At 43.7% G+C, this 26,570-nt stretch overlaps 1 protein-coding gene across 1 annotated transcript in view; it reads right to left on the reverse strand.

The window, feature by feature from the left end:
* The window catches only part of UHRF2 (ubiquitin like with PHD and ring finger domains 2), an 898,530-nt gene that overhangs the window by 161,606 nt on the left and 710,354 nt on the right, over positions 1-26,570 (reverse strand). The window contains exon 9 of the mRNA XM_085633451.1: positions 12,450-12,554. Within this exon, the coding sequence (XP_085489577.1) occupies positions 12,450-12,554 (105 nt within the window). The remainder of the gene's footprint in view (positions 1-12,449; positions 12,555-26,570) is intronic.

Consider the following 26,570-nt stretch of genomic DNA (forward strand, 5'->3'; position numbering starts at 1 on the left):
GCCAGGTGCCTGAATCCAATCAACGATATTTCTACCACACAATCAATAATTTCCATGGAAGTTCTTCCTCCTTCCTGCAGAACTTTTCTGGCTTTGCCTTTTGCATTGTCTGGCAAGAGGTCAATGTATACAGCGATGTCAGACCATATTTGCCTGTCATAACATCCTATTATCTTTAGGGAGTAAGCTGCTCCGACAATAGAGGCTGCCATGGTAGAGAAACATTTTTCAATATTATCCAGCCTACGTCCGTCTCGGTCTTGTGGTATCCTAATAGGGGTGGACGGATTCATAGAGCGATGCTGGTCTGCTTGTGTTATAACCGAATCCGGTTTTGGATGACTGATCAAACATGCTGGTGAATCGGCCAGTACTATTTATGACCCTGATTGTTTTTTTTCATTGGCTCTTTAAAATCGTAGAGGAAACAGTCTGATTGTTTTGTGGTTAGAGGGAGCTGAAACCTTTTACCTGTCCTTTCCATAAGGTTGTGGAAGCCACAGATGTTGTCTGCTGGGGAATCCGCTGGTATTGGCCTAGGCGGAGATGGCACTGGGATCAGATAGTCATCCCACTTATTGGAAACTGAAGAAGTGTCCCTGATCGCACCTTCTTATTTGTCCTCATCTGAGGAAGGTGTATCATCCGCTGGAGGTTCAGTCAATGTACTAGCCAGTGTTGGTAATGCGTAATGGGGTCACCGGTGCTGTTACTACTTGCGGTGAGCGCGGGACTCGTATCTGGATTTGTGGTGAATACACTGGTCTTGGTGCTTGTGGTTTAGGAGCAGCTCTGGAGACCTCTTGCAATAGTCTTGTAGCATATGCTGGAGATTATTGACCAAAGTCAGTGGCATCTGAACTGACTCTTCATGCTAGTCCGGTCGACCATAACTAGAGTACTCATCATCATATTCCTGAGTTTGCTCCCCTGGAGCATAATAATGCTCCCCATAACATTGATAGTTGTCTTCGTCATTGCCCTGATACTTCACATTTAATTCAGAGGGGCTATGCACTACCCCAAAGGGGCCCTCATCCTCTGATTCGTCGTAGTCTAGGAGATGTTAAGGTGGAAAAGGCGAAACCTTGCTTGGCAATGTATAAGCTGGAAATATAGGTTCTGTAAAGGATCTTTATTTTACAGAAATGAATGATAATGGCATCAATGATGTTTTTGAGATCTTCAATGGAGGTGTTGTCACCAATGGTGATCTCGTCTGAGTTGTTGTAGTCGTCGACGGAGCTTTCAACAGCGTTGTTGTCAACGGGGCTCTCGACGACGAGATTACCGTTGCCGACCTTGTCACTGTAGCAGTCGGTCACAGTACAGTCATCAACGTGCTTTTGTCTATATTTTCTATGAGGTATTCCTGGTTGACAGTGCTGTCGTCGAGAGAATTCTTGCAGTTTTTATCGTCGTTAAGGCATTCTGTGACCATGAGATAATCATCGGTGATACTTCGAAAGTAAACGATTTTGTCATAGTGGTATCAACCATCGATTTTTGTCATCGACTTGGAGGTCGTAGTTGACGAGAACTCAAATTTAGAGGCAGAAACCATTTTAGTGGGTTTGTCGTCAACCTTTTTAGTTGTGCTTCCTTCAGTGAAGTAGTAGGCCCACAATTAATGTTTTCTAAGGGAAATGTCTCCTTTTTTGAAGAATGTGGATGTTATTCTGATCTTTTTAAATCCCCTGGGGAGCCATGGTAGGTCTTTTTCATGGCCTTTTTTTTGACCCTGGAGGCACTCCTTCACAAGACCTATCCCTCTTTCGGGATTTTATATTCTGAGGAATCATCACGGTCTTCCACAGAATGAGGGTTTATTTAGATTTTAATTTCTGAAGCCAAATCATAAACCTTCCCTCTCTGCCCCTCAAAGTTTTTTGAGAAAAAGTGTGGCATACCTTGCAATCCTTCACTTTGTGTTCAGGATGGAAACAGTAGATTCACTCCTTGAGTGGGTCCTTAAAGTGCAGCCTCTTTTTGCCACATGTTCCACATGGCCTGAACAGTCCCTTCTTAGATGGTTCTGTCAAGGTTGAGTAGGTAGAATATGTAGAAGTAGAAATAAATCTTGTTCTGAAGGAAAATCTTCTAGAAACTAGATACATTTGTAGTAAACTTAGGAGAGCTCAGGAAGACGCCCATCACACAACGTGCTGTTTAAAATCTGAGGGACTGAAGCTTCTGTGGTGAGTGTTCTAGAGGGTGTTGTAACCTGATTGGCTGAACTTTAGTTCTTATTAAATTATGAGGATATGTTATTGATGTGAATGCTTTTTAACATTAACTGCTATGTATGTTATTGACTACTGCTTTCTATGGTACTGAGGGACTCCCACTTCGATGATGGGGAATGATTCAGGCATGTGAATCTATGAAAGATCCAATACTGAAGAAGGTGAAAATTCATTGCATCTAATTTCTGGACTATGAAGGCCCAACTATGTGAAGGAATGGTTCTCTTATGAGCACTTTCATGTGACCTTTGATCTTGAGGATACTTGATCTCTAATAAAATACAAAAGTTGTCGGACCAGGACTTTTGCACATCATATGCAAATTTAACTCAATTTGGTAAACTAAATCCCAAGTCCGCCGAATGTCCTGCCATACGAGATGGTTCTTTCATGTGCTGATCTAGGTTCAAATCTTTAAGCGTGGAAAATTATTGCAAGTGTTAGGGTCATGAATACATTCTGCCCAAATGTTAAAGTACTTACGATTACCAAATTCTGAACATTTATGATAAGTTCCTTTAACCAGGAGAAATAATTTCCAGCTAGAGATAGAGGGAGATAAATTAAAATAAAGCCCACCAGGTTCCTGTTATTATTGCTTTTGCTAGACAGTCCAATTTTAAAGAAAAATATCTCCATGCTGTTAAATTGGGAGTGGGGTCTAAGAAGAACTGGAATAGAGTCATGGTAAATAAGCCCAACTCTGCATCCCTGATTTCCAATCCTAGATGGGTGTCACAAAGCAGGATTTTTACATTCTGTTAGCAGATCTTTCAAGACAAGATTGCCAGCTTCCAAAAGTAAGGTTTCTGGAATGAGCATACATTGAAGGTTGTCATTAGATACCAAGGTAATAATGGGAACTGAGTTCTTCATGGCAGGTCTCAAATTACAAAGGCTGGCTTTCCAGATTGGAACAGCTATTGACTTTGTGGACTTAAAATTACAGAAAATAGATTTCACTCTTTAAATTATAGAATGATGCATGACGCATCATGCAAGCTACATATAGTGGTGTCAATGTGCAAACAATATGGAGAAAAGGGCTCGAGAAACCAGAGGAGCAATATCATGGTCGTTGGTCCCAGAGGGGCACAGATGAGTTTGTCCAGGGCGCAACTGATGCGCACCTGCACTGCAGCCACTTTTTTATGGGTCCAGTGATCAGATCCAGAAAAGAAGAAGGTGGCCACTCTTTGCTTCTTCAAAGTCAGACAGCCAAGCAGTAAGTAATATGTCATCAAATAAAACAAACAGGCAAAAAAATAACAACCAAACCAAATAGAAACTGGTGCAAGCACATTTGATATGAAGAAAAACATTAAGCTAACAGAAATGAAATTTAAATAACACCAGAATAATGGTGAGGTCCAAGCACTCCTCATGAATGACAAATAGGAGCAAATAAAAGTGGACGGTGTGAAACAATTCAGGCGCTGGGATGACAAAACACAATGCAGCTTTTCATAAGTGAAATAAACTATTCATGCCACACCTGCCATTTTAAGCCCCGGCGATCTAATCAGCGAATGAAACATGAAGTGACTGTACATACCATTCAAAGTTAAGTACCTAGGTCGTAACAAGAAGTTGTCAAATAAAACAAACTTGCAAAGAAGAGAATCGTTTGGTTTTTTACCTGTCGGTGTAGTTTTGCAGCCTGAAGACTTTCTGGATTTTACTATGTTGTGCATTATTCCACCATCTAGTGGTTGGGTCCAGAATTGTTGTATTTCTTCTCTTTTTAGGTCTCGCCTGACCCAGCGCATGCGCTGGTCTGGCGAGACTTACTGAGAGGGCTCCAAAAAGTGCTACCAGGCCAGCCTAGAGCTACAGTGCATATGCGCAGGCGCGCGCGCCGCGCTTTACCGCGATCACCTTCACCTTTGCGGCCATAGGGCCACTTGGCATAGCCAATAGGTCTCGCTTTTGGGACCTTATAAGTATTTAGTTATGCAACTGTTGCATTGCTGAACACTTATAAGGTCCCAAAGGCGAGACCTATTGGCTATGCCAATGCTTGTTTTTCTTGTGGCCTAGGTGGGCGTCGACATACCACCATTTGTTGCCTCTTCGTGACGTCGACGGGTTTCTTCAGGAAGCTCCCACCTTTGGTTCGCCATCTTCGGATTCTTTTTCTTTTTTTTCTTGTCCTTTAACAGTCTTCCTCCTGTTTTAATAGTCTTCCTCCTGTCTCATCTTCTTGGCAGAGGAGAGTGGGATTGCTAGTGAATCCAGAAAGTCTTCAAGCTGCAAAACTACACCGACATGTAAGAAACTATACGTTTTGCAGCGTGACTCTTTCTGGATTCCCAATGCTGTGTATAGACTTTGTAGCGGTTTACTAGGCTTGTGGTGGCTGGGTGGAAGAGTAGCGTTGGTTTCTGAATATGTGTTGAAGACCTTCCTTGTTCATCTGACTATCTACGCAGTAGTGCTTAGTGAACGTGTGCACTGAGGACCATGTTGCTGCTTGGCAAATGTTTTGAATCGGCGTATTTGCTAGAAAAGCAATTGTTGCTCCTTTCTTCCTTGTTGAGTGAGCATGTGTTGCTCCTTGTAATTTTTGCCCTGCCTGTTTGTGGCAGAATTGTATGGTCTGTGCAATCCATCGTCCAACAGTATTCTTGGTAACTGGGCGTCCCAGAAAACGGCTGGCAAAAGACACAAAGAATTGGTGGGTTATCCTGCATTCTCTTTTGTTCTTTCTATATAGTGCATTATTGCCCTCCTGGCATCCAGTGTGTGTAACGTCGTTTCGGTGCGTGTGATTGGTTTTTGGAAAAAACTTGGAATTTGAATTGTCTGGTTTATGTGGAACCTTGACATCACCTTTGGCATGAAATGTGGGTCAGTTCTCATTATGATCTTGTTGTGTATTTGTAGGTAGGGCTCTTGCAGTGTTAGCGCTTGTAATTCGCATACTCTTCGTAGTGATGTGATAGCCACTAGGAAGGCTGTTTTTACAGTGAGCATATGCAGTGTTGCCTTATGCATAGGCTTGAATGGTGCCTTCATTAATTGAGTAAACACTACATTCAGGTTCCATGCTGGAGGTGGCATTCTGTTTGGCGGTGCGATCCTTTTTGCCTCTTCTAGAAACCTCTTTACAACTTGGGAAGTAAAGAAACTCTTCCCTGTTTCTCCTCTTGAGCAAGCCACTATTGCCGCTAAGTGCACCCTTAGTGATGTGTAGCTTAGTTTATTTTGTAGTAGATGTGTTAAGTACTTTAGTACTGTTGATTCCTTGGTAATCCTTCTCTGTAGTTTTTCCTTAATGCACCAGTTGGAGAATCGTTTCCACTTTGCCACGTAGCACTTCCTTGTGGTAGGCCTCCTTGCCTTTCTTAGCACCACCATTGTGCTTGATGGTAATTTAAGGTGGGCAAACTCTAAGTCTTTAGGAGCCATGCTGCTAGGCTGAGGCTCTCTGGTTCTGGGTATAGCACCCTTCCGTTTTGCATTGTTAAAAGGTCCTTTCTTGTGGGGAGCCTGTGCGTAGGTGCTTGTGCCATCTCCATAATCTATGAGAACCAGGTTTGTCTGGCACACTGAGGTGCAATTAGTATTAGCGTCATGTTGCTGGTTCTGTACTTGTTTAGTACCCTGTGTAGCAGTGGTATGGGTTGAAAAGCGTAGATAAATGTCCCTGACCAGCTTCTCCATAGCGCATTCCCCAGGGACCGTTTGCACGGTTGTCTGGATGCAATGTTTTGCCATTTTGCATTGTGGTGTGTTGCAAATAGGTCTATTTGCAGAGTTCCCCACTTCTTGAATATCTTCTGGATCTCCTGTTGATTGATTTCCCATTCACGGGATGCTGATGTCTGTCTGCTGAGCTTGTCTGCTTCCACATTGTCCGTTCCTGGTAGATGTATTGCTAACAAGTCTATTTGCATTGGAAGTGTCCACCTCCATATTTCCTGTGCTAGAACTGATAGTTCCTCCTTGTTTGTTGATGTAAAATATGGTGGTCGTATTGTCTGTTTGGATTAGTACTCTGTCCGTACAGCTGTTTCTGAAAGGCTTTTAAGGCTAGGAACACTGTCTTCAGCTCTAGGTTGTTGATGTGTTTAATCGCATCCTGTTGTGACCGCAATCCCCTTACCTTGAGGGTGTTTGTCTGTGCTCCTCATCCCAGCAGGAAGGCATCTGTTGTGATGGTCGCTGTAGGAGTTGGCTGTGTGAATGGTTTCCCTTGTGTTATGTTCTTCTTGTTCCACCACGTTATTTCTTGCTGTACTGCTTGCGTGACAACCACTAGATCTTCCCAACTCCCTGTTGCCTATGACCATTGTTGTTAGAACCATTCTTGGAATGGTCTCATGTGGAGGCAGATATTTGGGACCATGCATGCATGACACCATCATTGACATCATTTTGCCCACTGTCCTCACTGCCAGGGCTTGCCCCATGCAATAAAGACGTGTCTCCTTCAATATTGCCAAAGTTCTCTTTGTGCTCGGAAACACCTTGCCCTGTATGGTGTTGATCTCTGCTCCTAAGAATATCTTTACCTGTTCTGGTTCTATTGATGACTTTCCCCAATGGATTGAAACCCCTTGTTGGACTAGTGTTTGTATGACCTCTTGCATGTGTCGCTTGCATTGGTTGTATGAGCTTGCTTTTACCAGCCAGTCGAGGTATGGTATACATGTATTCCTTGCCTCCTTAGGGTGTTCCGCTACTGCTGCCAGGCATTTTGTAAAAACCCTTGGTGTGGATTTGGGTCTGAATGCCAGCACTGTGAACTGGTAGTGAGTCTTGTTGATCATAAACCTTAGTAGATGTTTGTGTTTGTTGTTGATGGGGATGTGTAAGTAAGCATCCTTTAAGTCGATAGTTGCCATGTAATCCCCTTCCTGTATTTGGGGTATTACTTCTTGAAGCAATGTCATTTTGAATCTTTGCGTTTTTATGAACTTGTTTCAGAACCTTAGATCCAGAATTGGTTGTAAGGTTTCGTCCACCTTTGGTATGAGGAAGTAGGTGGAGTAGACCCCGTTGTTCCGTTCTTTGTATGGTACTATTTCTATGGCCTTTCTGTTTAGAAGCTCCTGGGCTTCTTATAGCAAATAAGAACGCTCCCTTGTTAGGGTGTTTTTGTAGCTCTATACAGTAGCCGTATTGTATGAGGTTTAATATCCATTTGTCTGATGTGATCTTCTTCCATTCCTGGAAGAAGTGTCTTATCCTGCCTCCTACAGGTGTTGTATGTTGGAGGAACTGTTGTAGGTCTTGAATTAGTTCTTGTTTTTGACTTATCTTTTGCGGCACCCCTAGAGATGTTGACTGGGTGTGCAAAGTCACTTGGATGCGGGTTGTCTCTGTCCGTTTCCTCTTCCTCGTGCGCGCCCTCGAAAGGATAGCCCCTGGGGCTGGTACTGCCAGTTTTGCTGCTGACCCTGCTGTTGGCCCTGGTTACCTCCTTGATACCCCTGTTGGAAGGTTTGGCGTGGTGCCACAGGTTGGTGGCTCCCCCTACCCACTGGTCTTCTTGAAGGTGTTCCTCTTCGCATTCCTCTGAACTGTAGTGCCCCCATGGACCTAGCTGTTTCATTGTCCTTTTTCAGTTGATTGAGTTTCTCATCAACTGGCGCACCGAAAAGCTGTTCCCCATTGAAGGGTGTATTGAGGATGTTGTTTTGTGCTTCAGCCTTGAAGCCTGAAATTCTTAGCCAGGCATGCCTTCTCTTAGTTACCCCTAGCATCATCTGCCTGCTTGATGTCTCCACTGCATCCAGGGCCGACTTCAGACATTTGTTAGCCATGCTTTTCCCTTCCTCTACCAGGTGGCTCACCCTTCTCTGGTATTGCTCTGGCAGATGTTTTAGGAGTTCGCCCACTTCCTCCCCGTGCTGGTATGCGTGCCTGTTGATGAGTGCATTAGAACTGGTGATGCACCATTGGATAGCCACACTCCTTTCCATTTTCCTCCCCATTAGGTCCATTATCCTGCTTTCCTTGTCTGAAGGTGGTCCTGTATTTGTGGGTATTTTGGCCCTCTTCCTCGCCGTGGATGTTATGATTGAATCCGCTGGCACTGATCCACTAATACACGTAGGATCCATGGAAGAGTGTTTGTATTTTGTCTCAGTCCTTGGAGTTACTGCTTTACACATAGCAGGTTCCTTGAAGGCCTCCTTCCCCTGGTCCAGCAGACTTGGAAGCATGAGCAGGTACTGGCTTCTTGTCTGGGATGGCAACAATGTCTCCAGCAGAAAGCAAGATTGAGGTTTCTAGCTGCACTCCATATGTGTCTGCAGCCCTCTTAACGACCTGGTTGTAGATTCCTATGTCGTCCGGTGGCGATGGCCTCGAAGGATAGGATTCTAATCCCTCTTCCGGGGATTTGGCGTCGAGATCCTGCCACTGCAAGTCTTGCGCCTCCGAGGATGTCGAGCTCTGGTAAGTCAGTTCATCTTCCTCACCTTTGGCATCGCCGTAATACAGCTCTTCCTCCTCCTGTTCCTCGACTGGCTCTGGTGTCGTCAGTGGTTGAAGGTCCTAGACGCACTTTGGGCCTCGGCTGTGGGCTTCGGCAGAATGGTGTACTGCCACATCTTTTCATCAAAGTCCCTCTTGCGTTGCGAGATGCTCGCCATTTCGGCCTCGAGCCACTTCTTTTTCTTCTCCATCTCGGACGAGTGTTCGGAATTGAGGGTCTTGGCCTTTCTCTTCGCGGATGTCGACGTCGAAGTTGTAGCCACTTTCAACCCTTGATTTTTTTACGTCGAAGGGTCCCCTTCTGGACTGCTCTTCGACGCCTTTGCCTTATTTTGGGTTTTCAACGTCTGGGAGTCCTTGTCTAAGGAACCGACGGACTGATTGTCCTTGTATGCAGTTGCGGACGTCGAGTGTTTCCACGGCAATGCTCCCTCGAGGACTTGGGCTCACTCTTTCGAGTATCAGCGGAGTGCCTGGGGTTCGACGACTCTCTTACCTCCTTCGGCGTTTTGTTTTGGACCTCGATGACTGTGGTGTCCTCCGGTCCTTCGACGATCTTGTCCTCTTCTCCACTGGAGAGGCCCAAATCTTGGAGTGATGGAGGCACTCCCTGCCCCTGCATGTTGCAGTTTGCCCTTCTTTGCCTCTCTCTTACTCTGAGGGTCTTCGGGGTGAATGTCGCACAGGCGTTGCAGTCCTCGCTTCGATGGTCGAGCGGCCGGCAGAGATTGCAAACTGGGTGTTGGTCCTTCTGCGCGTACTTGTGGTGGCAGTTGGCACAGAATTTAAAGGGTGTTTTGTCAATTACCACGCCTAGGGAGCACCCTGTGTGCGCAGTTTCCATAGGAACATCGAAGTTCTCGAAGTTTTCTCCTCTTTTGTCGTCTCCGTTACTTGACTCGTAGTCCGGTACGTTCTCAGGTGATTTTCCAATATTCCTGTAGTTTTCTCATGGATTCTTCTCTCCAAGTTGTGGAGCTCCTTCACTGTCGATCCAGATCAACGGCAGAAAAAAAGAATCTGAAGATGGCGACCAAAGGTGGGAGCTTCCGGAGGAAGCGCGCTGACGTCACAAAAAGGCACCAAATGGTGGTATGTCAACGCCCACCTATGCCAAGAAAAAAAAAAAGAGAAGAAATACAACAATTCCGGACCCAACCACTAGATGGCGGAATAATGCACAGCATAGTGAATCCAGAAAGATTCACACTGCAAAACTAAATATTATCAAAACAAATATAAAGTGAGGGAAGGCACCCTCGATAGGACGGTACAAGGAAAAAAAATGAAGGTAACTGAAAACAAATTAAAATAGCACCAGAAGGATTGTTAGGTCTAATCACCCCTCATGGAAGATAAATACAAAGAGATAAAATTAGGTAGCATGAAGTGACAGAGCTGGGATTAAAAATAAACTTCAAAACAGCTTATCATCATTTAACTTTAAACCGGAGCAATTCTTTGTCATATGACTGCTTTCGGTAAAATACATCTAGAAAGCAAACATAGTTGATACAGTTCAAGGTTTCTCTGCAGTCAATAATATACTTATTGACTCATTGTTTGTGGTATGCAGAATGCTAGCAGTGACCAACAAAGGACCAGAGACTAAGTTTGATCCGTCATCTCCATACAAACTTAAAGGGCAACTAATAGCTAAGAAAGAACAAAATCTTCTACCTGTCAGTACTCAAGCAAAGTAAAACATTCCAGAGAGCCTACTGAATATACACTCAAAGGACACTGCAAACAGCCAGAAAGAAAATGGAGAGCTGGCAACAAAACCACCCACCGACAGAACTGCAGGGAGATCTTGATTGTCAAGGAATTCTTTACACCATCGACCTGGGTCAACAGCATCACCCACTCCAAAACCTCTGTGACGAACTATGTAACTTCTTCCACAGCAAACTCATGAACTTCTACGACAACTTCACACTTCAATCAGACCCAGTGTTCTCATCCCCAACCTGTCCATCACCTACCAAAATGGCCAACTAAACAAATGCAAATCATGCAGACCATCTACTCACAGACTTGAACAGACACATGACCCCACCACATACACAACCTCGGAGCACAGCCAATCAACACCGCCCTCACCCACATCAACAACACCTCCATCACATTCGCCACATTACTCGAAGACTGACCTCCCTCCTCAAGAAGCCCTCAGCCAATTCTAACCAACTAAGCAACTTCCGCCCAATCTCCCTGCACCCCTACCCTGCCAAAGTGATAGCGAAGGCCATCAACATTCAACTATCAAGCTACCTCAAACACATTCTAATGGACTGCATTCAATCAGGTTTCTGAAAACAACACAGCACCGAAACAGATGTCAACGCAGCCACTGACGGCGTCCGCATCATCGTGGAACAAGGCGCACAGCAGCCCTCATCTTCCTTGACCTCTTGACTGCATTTGGAACAGTCTCCCACAGCACCCTTATCAGAAGACTACATAAGACTGGGATCTAAGGACCCACACTCAACTGGTTCTGCTCATTCCTACGGAAAGCTCCCTCCATTTACATTGGAGACCAAGACCTGATCTGAGAAGTCCCTCAGTAATATTCTCTCAGCCCAACCTTATTCAACATCTACATGACTCAACTCGTCAACATCATCCGATCTTAGGCATCACCATCATCTCCTACGCCAACAAACAACTCATTCTCTCCCTGACAGACAAGACAACCACCAGCAGAACCAGCTTCACCAACTGCATGATCTTGGTAGCTGAATGGTTGAGAACCAACTGCTGAAGCTCAACTTCGAAAAGACGGACATACTTGTATTCGGAAGCAAGCCCACCCATGGGACGATTAGCTGGTGGCAGACAGAACTAGGAACACCACCAACACCCATCGACCACGCCAGAAAAATGGGAATGGCCCTGGGTGACAAACACATCAAGACAGCACAAGTCAACTCAGTGAGTGCTGCCCGCTACCACATCCTGTGTATGCTAAGAAAGATCTTCAAGTGGCTGCCACAAATCACCAGACGACTGTCATGCAAGCACTGTCATGCAAGCACTCATCAAAAGCAGACTTAACTACTGCAACGCACTGTACACCGGAATAGACAAACAACTCCTACACAGACTTCAGAACATACAGAACGCCCCTTCAAGACTTATAATCAACCTACCTCACTGCATCCACATCTCACCTCATCTCAGGGAGCTGCACTGGTTACCCATCAACAAACGCACCCAATTCAAACTCCTCACGAACACCTACAAAGCTCTGCATTATACCAGAACAGCATACCTCAACAACTGCATACACTTTCACAACCCTATTAGACACCTACGCTCAATCTCACTCTCGCAACCCCCCCCCCCCCTGCATCCACACAAGCAGATCTCGAGGCTGCTTGTTCTCCTACATTGCACCAAAAGCATGAAACGGCCTCCCACAACACATCTGAGCCTCCTCCTTGCTTCTTGAGCTCTGCAAGAAGCTGAAGAACTGGCTCTTCGAATACCTCTGCGAGGACCACAAGCCTACATACCTACTCAAGTGCCTGTATAACCTCCCGGCTGATTTGTGTGCTCTACAAATCGACATAACATAACATACAAAAACTAGCTACCTTTTCGGGAGCAGCAAAACAATAACCATGCAGAGCACGCACAGATGCCACATTTATGTTTCTTAGTTTAACTACATTAAAAGAAAAAATAGTGTAAATGGGTGCTCCATCAATATCTCACTATCCGCACCAAAGATTAGCATTTAAAACCTACCACTTCATCTTCAAATCCACCAGCCAATACTAGGGAGTATGCACCATCATTGCTGCGTCCATGGATTCCACCAACATGGGGTCTGTGAACACCTGCTTCGCTCACCTTAGAAAGAGAACAAATATTATTGCTATTAATTTTAAACTTTCCAGACATTAAAATTATCTTAAGGAGATTCACTGCTATGTGGCCGATACAGTTATAACTTTGAAATTAAAGCAAGAGAATTACTCAAAAGGTTTGGGCATCCACTGAGCTTAGAAACAGAAACATGTAGGAAGATGTCAAAAACACTTGAAGAAGAGTATTAAATTCCCCTACATGTGTCTGACTCTTCTAGAAGAGATTCTGTTTTAAAAAGGTGGATGGGTGTCATGTGGTAGTATCCATGAGAAGCTACAGTGAAAGATCGTAATCCATGCAATGCATAAAAAGAGGAACAATGAGCTTTCACTGATAGCATATGGACATACGATGAACACCTCTATTCCCTTAACAGCAAAGTGTACCATACACACACACCAACACATACTAACACAAAACACACCCACCCACACCCACACTCGCTCTCTCTTTCCCTCTATCCATCATTGAATGACACCAGATGCATAATCTATTGCAGTTGAAAAAGGGAAGCCATGACTAAAGGATTTTTTGTATCTCTTAAAATATTCTTGCAATCTTTTGACAGATTTAAGTTGCTATAATGTTTCTGTTTAAAAGGAATAGTTCTGAGCTCAAAGACAGTAAGCTGGGGTGAAGAAGTGGGTCTAGTGGCCGAGAAAACAGATTTAGTCTGGAGGCTCCTTTTGTGCTCTTGCACATGTGGAAGTGATCCATTAATCACCTCTACCTTGATCCTTCAGAGGCAATTAGAAGTATGTTTAAGCTGACATGTCTTCATGATTAGTACTGATGTGATAAATAGGCTTGGTGGAAAAGCACTGAGATATTCACCTACAGTTGATCAAAAGGTTATTTGCTGAAACATGGCATTTTTAAGGTGGCACGGATATCTATTTGTTACAAGCCCAAGTACAAAAATACTTTTTTGGGTGTATTGTTTTTGTTAGGTGTGTCCTGGTTCTTCTGAGGTCAGGACTTTTGACCTTGTTCCCCTGTCTGTTCAGACAGAGTATTGTGGTAGCAATGCCTGATTGAATCAGCAATGAATGACAGGAAGAAGGACGCCAGGGCTGGAAAAGAAGCAGTGATCTCCAGAAGATGAATGTATCACAAGTCTTTTTGGGATCATTTACTTTGAACATTTAGGGTTAACATTTAGCACTACGCTCTGGAAGGAAGGCATCTGTCACAATTGCCTGCGTGGGCAATTGTTGATACAATGGTATTTCCACCAAGAGGTTCATTGTAAAACACTGTCTAGGTAAAAGACTGTGGAGTAGTTAAGGACAGAGTGAAATTGTCCTCCAAGCTGCCTTTGAAATGGCTCCATTGATCTTTTTGGCTGTGATGAAGTGGCCTCATGTTGCAGAAAGCCTCTGGTTCAATGAACATGCAAAATGCCATGCAGTCCAGTCACCAAGAGATTAGATAAGCAGTTAGGACCTTCTGGATAGATAACAGTTTCTCCTCCAAAGAAAACACTTTTGCTTTTTGTGTAACCTATGCAGCTTCCATGCAATGCAATACTCGGAATGGAAAAAAGGAAAGCTGCGGTAGAAAATGTGGAGCTTCATTAGCAAACAAACAAATCCATTTTTATGGAAACGTGTTCCTGACTTTACCTATTCAGTGACGGCCTCTGAGTAATCTGCATATACACACACGAACAGCAACAGTGCGCTATAATCTGGGTTGAGTGCATGTGTGTATATATATATATATATATATCTATATATATATATATATATACACATATATATATTATCTACTGGCGGTCGCCAGTAGATAGTTATAGTTAAGACCTATTTTCCATAGGAAATCCGCAACATTCTACTCCCAATAAGTCTGGCGCCGGTTGATGAATCCTCGCGAAATTTTCCATACTTTTGGCCACCTCTGCTCCGCTCCTACCCTGAAACTTTCGCGGTGATTCGACAAGCGGGGGCCGAGAAAAAAGGGGGGTCCCAAAACGCATTTTTCCCATGCCATTTCCCATAGGATCTGTTGTCGCAGCTATAGCCCGAACCGCTGAACGGAATGACACCAAATTTGGAAAAGAGGTAGTCCTCAGTTCAGACTCGTGCCTTTTGCATAAATGGTGTGAATCCATTCAGTAGTTCCTGAGAAAATTAGAGTTAAAAGTACATATATATCTATGGCCGGGGAGGATCAGCGCACCCTACCCGCACTGTATGCGCACCCTCCTCGAACGGAGCGCGCACCCTCCTGATCGGGCGCTGAATGCTAATTGGCTGTCGAGTGTCTGTCTACATTCAAAACCAGGAACTGTTGGCGGCCATTTTCTACCTCGGTAGAAGCAAGGCTGAAGAAACAAGGGGAGTAAGTGTGTAAAACATATAAAGGGGGCATAGTGGAAATACTCTGACCCTGTAGAGGTGCTTAGGGGGTCCCAGAAGGACCCCCTGGGGCCGCCTTTTTCTAAAAACAAAAACGGCGAAATGTGCGCATGGTGCGCGCATCCTATCGCGTTTGGTGCACGGATCCTCTCGCGTTGGGTGCGCGGATCCAAGGAAAAAAAAATTGAAATAAGACAAGAAATCATTGGTTGTATGACAACTTTCTACACTGAAAGGTAGGGTGTATATTTCTGTTTTTTAAAGGCATGATTCTTATTGGTTAACAAAAACTGATTGTAAGGAACATTATATATGATAAGCTGATATGTTGAAAAGTCAAGCACACTTGCTGTCTTGTTTAGCAACATTGTGTGCTGAACTTGTGACCTGTGTGCTCAGTGCAGAGTTCCATGACCTGTTTCTATGGTAACAGGCAGAAGGAAGATTGGGGGAAGGGTTGAAATGTATTTCAGTTGGAAAGGGTTGAAATGTTTAACCAATAGAAATGTGCGTTTGCTTTTGAATTTATGTGTGAAGGATTATGATTTGATGTTTACATGTATATGTGTGGAAAATGAAAGGGAGACTTTTCCATTCTTTGTTTTTGCTGAGAGGTGCACAGTGCAGAGATTCTGTAAAAGAAAATCTGGTGTGTGACTGATATACTTCTTAATCTACAAAACAACTTGAAAGGCGAGTTATTTAATTGTGAGGGGATGTATGTAGACTATTTTGATTTTAATCAGACTAATGTTTTTCTCCTGCTAAAGTGTATGGAGTACTTTTTTTCTCTACAATCTTATTGACAGTGTGTGTGCATGTAGAAACCATTCTGTGATAAGCATTTGTATTTTTCATGTGTTTGCAGACAAATAACTGTGCAGTTTTTATATTTTGGTAGAATTAGAAACCAGTCATTGTTTATGAATTTGTGAAATGAGTTATGTTTCTATATTAAAATGTAGTACTCCTTCTAGATGAAGAAATGTGTTTTGGTATAGTGCAAGGGATAGTGTTATTTGTCTAGAATCGCAGTGAGTATGTGTGCATTTGGGAACCACTGTGAGACAAGCATTTGGTAACATCGTGTATTTGCTGACAGATAACGGTTTTAAAACCTGTTATGTTGTCAAGTTTTAGTAGCATTAGAAGCCAGTCTTTGCTTATGCATTGATAAAATAAGTCATGCTTTGACACTAATGTGCTGTACTTTAATATGTAGATTGTGTGTAGTCTCCTTACCCCTTGCACAGTAGTGAATGAGTTTTGGTAAGCTGCTAGGGATAGTGTTGCTTGTCTAGAATCACACTGTGAGTCTGTGTGCATTTGGGAACCACTGTGAGAGAAGCATTTGGTAACATTGTGTATTTGCTGACAGATATTTGTTTTAAAACCTGTCTTGTTGTCAAGTTTTAGTAGAATTAGAAGCCAGTTTTTGCTTATGCTTTGATTAAATGAGTCAGGCTTTGACACAAAAGTGCAGTCCTGAAATATGTAGATTGTGTGCAGTTCCCATATCACTTCCACAGTAGTGATTGATTTTTGGTAAACTCCTAGGTATAGTGGTTGTTGTCTAGAATCACACTGAGTCTGAGTGCATTTGGGAACCACTGTGAGAGAAGCGTTTGGTAACATCGTGTATTTGCTGACAGAAAACTGTTTTAAAACTTGTCATGTTGTCAAGTTTTAGTAGCATTAGAAGCCAGTCTTTGCTTATGCGTTGAGTAAATAAGTCATGCTTTGACACTAATGTGCTGTACTTAAATATGTAGATTGTGTGCAGTACCCTTACCTCTTCTAAACTAGTGAATGTGTTTTAGTAAACTCCTAGGAAAGTGTTGCTTGTCTAAAATCACACTGTGAGTCTGTGTACATTTGGGTAAGGATTGTGATAGAAGCATTTGGTAACATTGTGTATTTGCTGACAGATAACTGTTTTAAAATTGGTCATGTTGTCAAGTTTTAGTAGCTTTAGAAGCTATTCTTTGCTTATGCATTGATAAAATGAGCCAGGGTTTGACACTAAAGTGCAGTACCATGTACTATTCTCTTCACTGTGCCAGAACTGAAAATGTAAAAGTTTTACCCAGGCACTGTCCTAGCAGTAGTCTGATGATTTAGTCAGTTTCCAAGTACTCATGTTGTGAACCATACATTACCACATAGACTGCTTCAAATGTCTATGCAGTATGCATGCAGTCTTCTAACATACTATACACTTGTCTTTCACATCTTCAATTCCCTAGTCAGTATCCATACAGTCCAGCAAACATCCTGTCACTCCCTTTGCACTCCTCTAGTGACCCATTCAGTACCAAGTACTAATCCATTCACTGTGTCAAAAGCCAACCACTTTAAATTCACCCAGGCACTCTCTTTGCTGTACTCTAATCATTCCGTCAGTTCCCAAGTACTCATGGAGTGAGCCAGGCCTTAGCACATAGACTGCTTCAAATGCCTATTCACTATGCATGCAGGCCTCTAACCACCTACACAGTTGTCTTTCACACCTTAAATTCCCCAGTCAGTATTCATACACTTCTAGCAAACACCCTGTCACTCATCCAGTGTGTCTCCTTATAGTGCTGTAATCATTCAGTCAGTTAGCATCTAGTGTTTTAGTAAGGTAGGCTTTAGGGCATGAACTGCTTCAAAGTAGTATGCACTATGCATGTAGTGTTTTAACGATCGTCACACTTGTGGTTCAGGGATATAGTTTCTTAGTCAGTTTATATATAAAATGTGTTTGTACAGTAATGGAATAGTATAAATTTGAAAGTTATTAATATACATTTATTTGTGATTCTTTTTTACAGATACAGAACAGGAGTGTTTCTCATCCGTTTGCAATCTTCTCGTGCAAGATTGTTTGGCTGAAGGGTCCTTCGGTGTTTCATCATACTTGCCGTGCCGTACGAGTATTTCTTGTTAGGATCACCTTGCAACAGAACTCTTTTGCAAATCTTGCACGTGACCAAGGTGGCATTGATCTTTGTTTGCCCCTCGGGAAAAGTAAAAAATTTCCACACCACTGAAGTAAAACGTTGTGGGCGTAGTGCGTCCTCCAAAAATTCATCCTTAGATTCGGTGAATATTTTAAAGCGACAACATTTACAGTTTTTGTAAGTTACACTTATAAAATTTTGTTAGCTGTAAGCATTTTATATATCTGTGATTTATTTGTATCTTGTGGTATTTTGTTGAGAATAGCATGTTGTTGTTTTTTAACAATCTTTTTGATTGTTTTTTTTTTGCCCGCTATTAAGTGATGAGTACGATTGAAATCACTATTTTTAGTGAAATTCAATATATTCTGAGAACAGCAAAAAAGGCAAACAAATTACTTTGTGGAAATTATGCTGTGTTGTAAAAAATGTATTATTACATGTTATAATTATTTTTCCTTTTCTTTCACAGATCCAAATTTAAAAATAAGCAATTTATATGAATTTAGATTGCAATGAAAATCTGAAAAAAATGTATACCATTTTTTATTGCTATTACTGTGAAGGTAAGTTTAACTAAGTCTCAATATGCAGAATGAGGAGGTCTGCAAGAAGCTACAAAGTTGAAACACGTTTCTAAAAACACTCTGTTTATACCTATGTAGATTTGAAATTTGACTATAATCAGATATCATGTGACCTGCAAAAAAAGAGATTTGAGGGGTTCATATTATTTTCCATTGTAGCTATTGAAGGACCGCAATTATTACAATCATTCTTCTTTGAACATGTTTGCAGACAAAACTCTGTGCTTACCTTCTATCATTCGCAAGGAAATTTTAAACTGGAAATATGTCACTTTTTGTAACATAGCTATTGCCAAGACACTCTTTCATATTAACAAAGAGAGGAAAAGGCACTCTGTGGTACTTTAGAATTTGGGACCGAGTAGGAGGCAGGGCCCTACCCTGCCTATTTCGGTATCAGCGAACCGCGAATGGCCAATGCGGTATGTACAAGTGTTTTGCATAATGTTTTATCGATAAATGCACTTTGTATACAATATTACACATTGACTTCGTGGGTTCCATCTTGGAGCAGTGGCCATCTTATGGTTGCCCTCACATAGGCTACACATCAAGGACGAGCACAGGCCTTCAGAACACATGTGCCTTCTATTGACTTCTCTGTGACCTATGCGATTTGGCTCCACCGCCCCAGGTCAGTCCGGTCCCACGAGCTCCCCGTCCCACGGCCACCTGTGATTAGCATCAGGGTTTGACACAGCATAAAGCCTTTTCATCCCGCACACGCCTCCGGCTAATCTCTTTCACACCTAACTCTTCCTGCTTTATGGCTTGTTTCATCAACAGGAGGTGCCAGTGTTTATTGGGGTCTGCTGATATCTGAGGAGGGATCTGAACCTCGCTGGATAAATAATTGTGGGCTGGCTGAACTGGAATGTGGGATGGTCCTCATGACTCTGCCTTTTCGTTTGTAATGAATACATATGAATGACCATATCGTAAAACGAGGAATGTGTGCCTGAAGCATGATATTTTGTATATAAGGAGAAGGCCGTTTCTGTGACTTTAAGCAGTCTCCTGAGAACATACATTGTGTTGTACTTCTTGGATACCTGTAATTGGTCTGCAGCCAATAAATACGATTGTTGACTTCACCTAGAAGACTCTGTGTTTCTGTGGGTCTGAAACAGGAAGAACTCGAAGTCTTAGGGTGTGTTCCCCTGCACCGCTGGGTTTTAAAAACCCAGTACTTCAGTTGGCGCCCAACTCGGGGCGATTTCAGTGGTACCGGTCCAAGCCAGAGGTTCGTGAGGAGCTTCGTGTGGAAATACCGGAGGAAGGCCGCCACTTCATCGACCCCTGCATGTCGACGTGGTCCGAAAGTCTTTTCTGCGAGGTTCTCCGCGTCCCGACGGCTACGAAGGACTGCTGCCCTGATTAATCGGCCTGTTTTGGACCCTTGACGATTTTGTAGAGCGAAACAATTGAGAGAGTCTTCTGGTGACGCCATCGATCATCGATACCTCAGTTAAGTATAAGTGGAGCGTCTCCCAGTTTGTTTGGTATCCTTCGGGATTGTTGGTATCCTTCGGGATCGCTTTGATTTGGAACTTGCAAGTGCCAAAGCCAGAGGACTCGTGTATTCACGAGATTATCATATTCGATAATCCTTTGAAGTTTGAAACTAGACTAGTGAGCGAAGATGCCTGGTTCTAGTGTATTTGGGAGTTTGTTTTGTTTGGGTTGTAGAAAGGACTCCCAATTAGAGGATTCGTGTCCGGTTCCTCCAATTGGAACTCCAACTTATGAGCTTTATGTAAAACATGGCGTGGGCCCCATTGCATATAATGAAGTATGGATTCGATACACCAGAAAGGACGGTGTCTTAAAATGGCCCCAAAATGGTAGTTTCGATACAGATATCTTAGATAATTTGGAAGTTAAATTATTTAAAAAGAAAGCCCGGCCAGCGATGTTTGATTCTTTCCGCCTATGGCGAAAGGAAGCCAAACAGAAGGAAATTAAGCTAGCAAAAAGGAATAAGAGAGAAAAAGGTATGTCAATGATGCAAGCAGCTGTGCGATTTAAAGATGACGAGGAGGAACAAATGAATGAGCAGTTACATAGACAGCGCAAACTAGGGATCGATAAATGTTACCCAGTTTTGTCACCCCTTCCACAAGATGAGACGAAAGAGAAAGATTCCCTAATGTCCCAATTGCTAAGTTCGCCACCCCCGTATGCGCAAAATGCCACAGCGCCTCCACAGCTCGTAAACATGCAGCCTCCAGTTAATGTGCCGCAAGCCTTCCCACAGCCGCCAGCTCCCCCTCAGCTGGCTCCTATCCCTACAGTGCAGCCCTCTCAAGGGCCGCCAATCTCGTTACCTGTCTCCCCTGCGCTTCCTGCGACTTTGCCTGGTACATCAGCTGCCTCCCTTGGTGCTCTTCCTAACACTGCCCCTGTACCTGTATCTGCACCCGCTTTTCTTCCCTCTGTCTTTCCCCCCGTTTTCGCCTCAACTTCTCTTTCTGCACGACAACGAATAGCTAATGTGGTTACTAGTTTAATGTCGCCTCTCTTTGGGTCATCTAGTATGACCCCTGGTTTACAACGTAAGCAGTTACGTAGTCAGCTGCCTGATTCTGAGGAAAAAGAGGTATTAGACCATATGGCACATACCTGGATCGTTTTTTCTTCACTCTATGATGTGGAGTCAGTCGTTAATGTTTTTCACCAATGGGATGCCCCGAAACAGAGGTATGTGTTTGAGAAAATGTGTGAAATCCTCTGTGAAGAGTTGGAAGATCATGGTTCAAACTCAAACCCGCAGGGGTTGTGTCGAGTGCGATTCGATTTTGGAACAGGTACAATTGTGGGTCCCAACGTAGATAAAGCAGTTGCGACTTTGCTGTCCTTCAGGAATTATGATTGCCAACAATCATTGTTCGAACAGGAATTCCCTGTGGGGAAAAAGGTAAAAGCGCGCCAATATCCAATGCGTGAGGTTCCTCCAGTTTGGAGACCTGGTGATGCTAATGCTGTTCCACCTGTTTTGCCACATTTTCAGCGTGTTTGGGTACATGTCCCATGGAAGCGTTCTGAAGTTTTAGCGCTTAAACAGACATTGCCTGACCCCCGTAAAAACCCTGCAGGATATTATAAGGAGTTATCACAGACTGCAGAATCATGTGTCATGAATCTGGCCGATATAGATATGTTGTTTGGGAATGTTGTTCCACAGCCTTTATGGGGATCCATTTGTAATGTAGATCACGCTGCAGAATTGGGTAACACATGGGCTAATATCATTGCCGCAGACACTAGGCAAGTTGGTGGTGCGAAACCTGAGCCCCTAGTAGCAGAACTCCCGGGTAGAATTATTACCTACATGAAAATTTTAATGCCCGCGATGCGTGTGAATTGGGATAAACTATCGGCATGCAAACAGAAGAAAGATGAAACGGTGTCTGATTTCTTCACTAGGTTTGAAGAAACATTTGTCGACCACAGTGGTCAAGACATGAGTACTGAAGGTGGCCAACGGTTGTTTGTTGATAAATTTGTGCATAATTTGCTTGCCGAGTTGTGTAACAAGTTAAAAGACTCAGAGAGTTCTTGGGCTGTTTCCTCTTCAGCGCAAATACTGGCTACTGCACAGTATTACGAAAATAGGGATAAAGATGAGAAGGATAGAGCAGACAAGAAAACGAAAGAATAGAAGACGAAGGTTCTGTTACAACAAGCCTACCCACCGCGTGGTGGCCAGAATAATTATCAGCAACCTCAACAGTTTCAGAGAAACATGCAAAGGTTCGAGTATTCCCAACAGCGTGTTCCTGTAGGTCCCAATCAATGTTCATATTGTAAAGAAGAAGGTCATTTTAAGTATAGTTGTCCTAGATTGTTGCAGCGTACTAATAATGCGTATGGCGCAAGAGGTAGAGGTGGTCAGCAAGCTCCTAGAGGTAGAGGGCGTGGAAATGTTCCCCAGAACGCGCGTCCTCTTCCGCCTCAAAATACGATAAATAGCTTTGATCAGCAAGGCAATGCAACTGGTAATACAGCACAGTACTATAATAATGATTATTATGCAGAAGACGACAATGTGGAAGGTAATGATTACTAGGACAGCCATGGACAGAGAGAGGGAGTTGTTTCAGTGCCAGTGGATCAGAGTGGACCGTATGTTAAGGTGACCACAGCAGGTGTGCCAGAACCCTTTCTGCTGGATACTGGCGCGCCTTTGTCTGGCGAAATGAATGTTTCAGTAGGTTTTTCTGGCGCCCCAGTTCGGAACCCGATTTCTAGTCCTATGCCACTTTCTGTTGGACCTTGTGAGCTAAAAGCACCCCTCATCCTAACGACGGGTTGTGGTGAAAATCTGTTAGGGTTGGATTTGTTAAAAAGATTGCATGCAACGCTATATTGTTCTCCCTCAGGAGTACAACTTACATTAGGTAAGGAAGTGATTTCCCCGATGTACTTGTCAAAGAATACATTGCCACCTGAATTGTCATCCCTTCCGGATGTCCTTTGGGCTACTGGTCCCAACGATGTGGGTCTCTTGGAAATACCGCCATATGTGGTCACTTTAAAGGCCAATGTCAGATTGCCACGCATTCCCCAGTACAAGATCTCTAATGAAGGTCAGAAAGCGTTGTTAGCAATTATCAGTGATTTGATTAAAAAGGGTGTAATCGAAGAGACAAGAGGAGTCCTGTTTTAAAACGTACGGACCCTTCACAGCCACCTGTTTACAGATTTGTGATTGATCTTAGAGAGGTAAATAAGATTGTTTTGCCAGTTTCCAGTTGTCCCTGATATAACTGCCTTATTAACTATGATTCCAGCCTCCGCTGCATGGTTCTCAGTGATCGATTTAAAGAATGCTTTCTTTAGCATCCCAATTGCAGAGGAGAGCAGGGACATTTTTGGCTTCAGCTTAGGAGGTCGAAGCTTCCGTTTTAAACGCGCTCCACAGGGCTACTGTGAAAGTCCATCAATATACAGTCAAGCTTTAAAAGCGCAGCTTGATGCTCTTGTTTTACCTAGTGGTGCTACCCTCATTCAGTACGTTGACGATTTACTAATCGCCACGGATACTGAAAAGATTTGCAAAAAAGCTACATTGTCATTGTTACGTCATTTGTCTGCCTCTCATCACAAAGTGTCTCTCTCAAAACTGCAATATTGTCGACAAGAGGTGACCTACTTAGGTCATCTCTTATCGAAGGAGGGAAGGAAACTGACCCCAGAAAGAATTCAAGCCATTGCACAATTGAGCGTGCCAAGAACACAGAGAGAAGTGCGTGCTTTCTTGGGCATTACTTCATACTGTAGGCACTGATTCCCAAGTTTTTCTTTGCTGGCCAAACCTTTGTTAGCATTAACCTGTAAAAATACACCGAATCCTGTCCCATGGTCTGCAGAGTGTCAGAAAAGTTTTTGGGAATTGCGTAATGCGTTATGTTCAGCTCCTGTGTTGGGTACCCCTGACTACAGCAAGCCTTTTACATTGTATGTTCATGAAAAGGACGGTTGCGCATTATCAGTGTTAACACAGCCTTTTGGCGACAGACCGCGTCCATGCGCATATTTCTCGTCAACTTTGGACCCGGTAGCGAGGGCATTGCCAAGTTGTTTGAGAGCTACAGCCGCAGCAGCTGTGTCTATTCGACAGTCTGCTGGACTAGTGATGGATTACACATTGATTGTAATGGTTCCACATGCTGTGGACACATTGTTAAACCGGACCAAGACACAGCACTTAACTAGTGCTCGATTGTCAGGGTATGAATTGACACTGTTGGCAAACCATATACACATAAAGAGATGCAACACGTTGAATCCAGCTACATTATTGCCGATTCCAGCAGACATAGATGAGATCGAGCAGCATGATTGTCTGTTCAGAACAGATGAAGAGACGAAAGGGAGAGTGGATCTTAAAGATACTCCCCTAACTGAGTGTGATGGTACCTTATGGGTGGACGGTTCGTGCTTCAAGCTTCCGAATGGTGATACGACTGCTGCATATGCTATCACGACTTTGCATACGATTGTCGAGACTGCACGCATACCACATAATTCGGCTCAAGCAGCAGAATTAATTGCCCTTACAAGAGCATGCGTGTTGTCTGAAGGAATGAAAGTGAACATATATACTGACAGTCAGTACGCCTTTGGCGTGGCTTATAGTTTTGGGCGATTATGGAAAGAACGTGGGTTCCTGACTTCGCATGGAGCTAAAATTCAGAATGGTCAGTTGGTGAATGATCTCCTTGAGTCACTGACCTAACCGTTACAAGTTGCAATCATGAAATGCAGTGCGCACAAGAAGGTCACTGACGATGTTGGTCGTGGTAATGCATTTGCTGACGAAATTGCGAGAGAAACAGCAAAAGATGTGAAGACTCGAATGTATGTCGCAGGCCCTGCAAGATGGGTTGGTGATGTTGGAATGTGTGAAGACACGATAGAGAGTGTAAAGCCCCTTCAAGCTGAAGCCACAGAGAAAGAGTTGAGCAAGTGGAGAGAAAGTACGGGTAAATTGGATGAGAATGGTTGTTGGGTTGATTTGTCAGAACATCGGCGATGGTTGTTACCTGATGCATATGTGCTTCCAGTGGTTACGATGGCACATGGAATGGCACATATCAGTATGAAAGGAATCTGTAAGTTGTTGGCTCCAGTATGGCAGAACACTGGAATTCCCAAGTGTGCAGAGAATGTGGTCAAGAATTGTATGGTATGTTTGAAGTACAATCCTGGTAGGGGAACCCCAACTCCAGCTGGTCATTTTGCGCCTCCATCATATCCATTTGAGGTTTTGCAGCTAGATTTTATCCACATGGAAAGGTGCAACAATTTGAAATATGTACTGGTTGTTGTTTGCGCTTTTTCAAAATGGATAGAAGCATATCCCCTAAAAGACAACACTGCTTTATCCACAGCCAAAGCCCTTGTGAAAGAATTTTTCCCTAGGTTTGGAATGCCGAGAATGGTGTGGAGTGATAATGGGAGTGAATTTGTGGGTCGAGTGATGAAGAATGTGTGTGAAGGATTAGGCATTAAGCAGAAGTTCCACGCTGCAAATCACCCCCAATCAGCTAGATTAGTAGAGTGCTACAATGGCACTCTGAAACTCAAACTGGCCAAAATCCAGGCGAGCTCCGGTCTTAAATGGCCTGATGCTCTGCCTTTAGCACTCCTATCAACAAGAATGACTGTGCATTCACGAGTGGGACTTAGCCCATATGAGATCATATTTGGCCGCCCGGCCAATGTATGGGGTGTGCCAAGACCGACAAAATTCAGTGAAATCGAACATCCAGTACTGCTTGACTATCTGTATGAATTGACGGCTAAATTGCGTGTTTTACACCAACAGGTGCACGATACTCTGCCCCAGGCCTCTGAAGCTCCAGGACACCCTATCGACCCTGGCTCGTGGGTGCTTGTGAAAAACTTTCAGCGAAAGAGCAACGATGAGCCCCGTTGGCTTGGCCCTCACCTCGTACTTCTATCAACAAGATCAGAGGTTCGAGTGAAAGGGAAAAAGAATTGGATACACGGCGCCCACTGCAAACGGATCCCTTTGCCTCTACCATATGACCGGTGGGTCCAGGAGGGTATCGCTGATTCTGAAACTGACACTGTCCCCCGTTTTGTGCCATTTAGTGATGCACGTGTAAAAGGAACGATTTCAGAACAAGAAAGCGACGATATTTTGCAGGAAGCTGTGCCACCGTCAACTCGAATAGACACCACAGAGGCTGAACTCTTGTTTCAAGACCAGACAGTACCTGGCAAGAACCGCTATAACTTGAGACCAAGGCCTATGGACAAATAAAAATTCCCTTCCCTTACTATTTTTTGATATTATAGCTCTCCCATCTGAAGGACTTTTTGATTTTTATTTTTCGAACCACCATCCGGGTTCAGCCACAGGGTCGCGGTGCCAAGACTTCGGGGTACAGGCCGAAGACGTTAGGTCAACGGTTCTGGTTGGTCTGGGGCGTTCCCTGGACTGACAGGCGTACTCCTTAGCAGAAGATACTCACCCGCCGCGAGCGGCACGATTAGAGGATGGATTTTTCAAGATGGAGAGACCCGCTGAGGAAATGAACTTTAAAACGAAAATATGTAGAATACTGAAGAGCA

Source organism: Triturus cristatus, chromosome 2_1 (assembly GCF_964204655.1).
Source record: "Triturus cristatus chromosome 2_1, aTriCri1.1, whole genome shotgun sequence".
NCBI classification, from domain to species: Eukaryota; Metazoa; Chordata; class Amphibia; order Caudata; family Salamandridae; genus Triturus; species Triturus cristatus.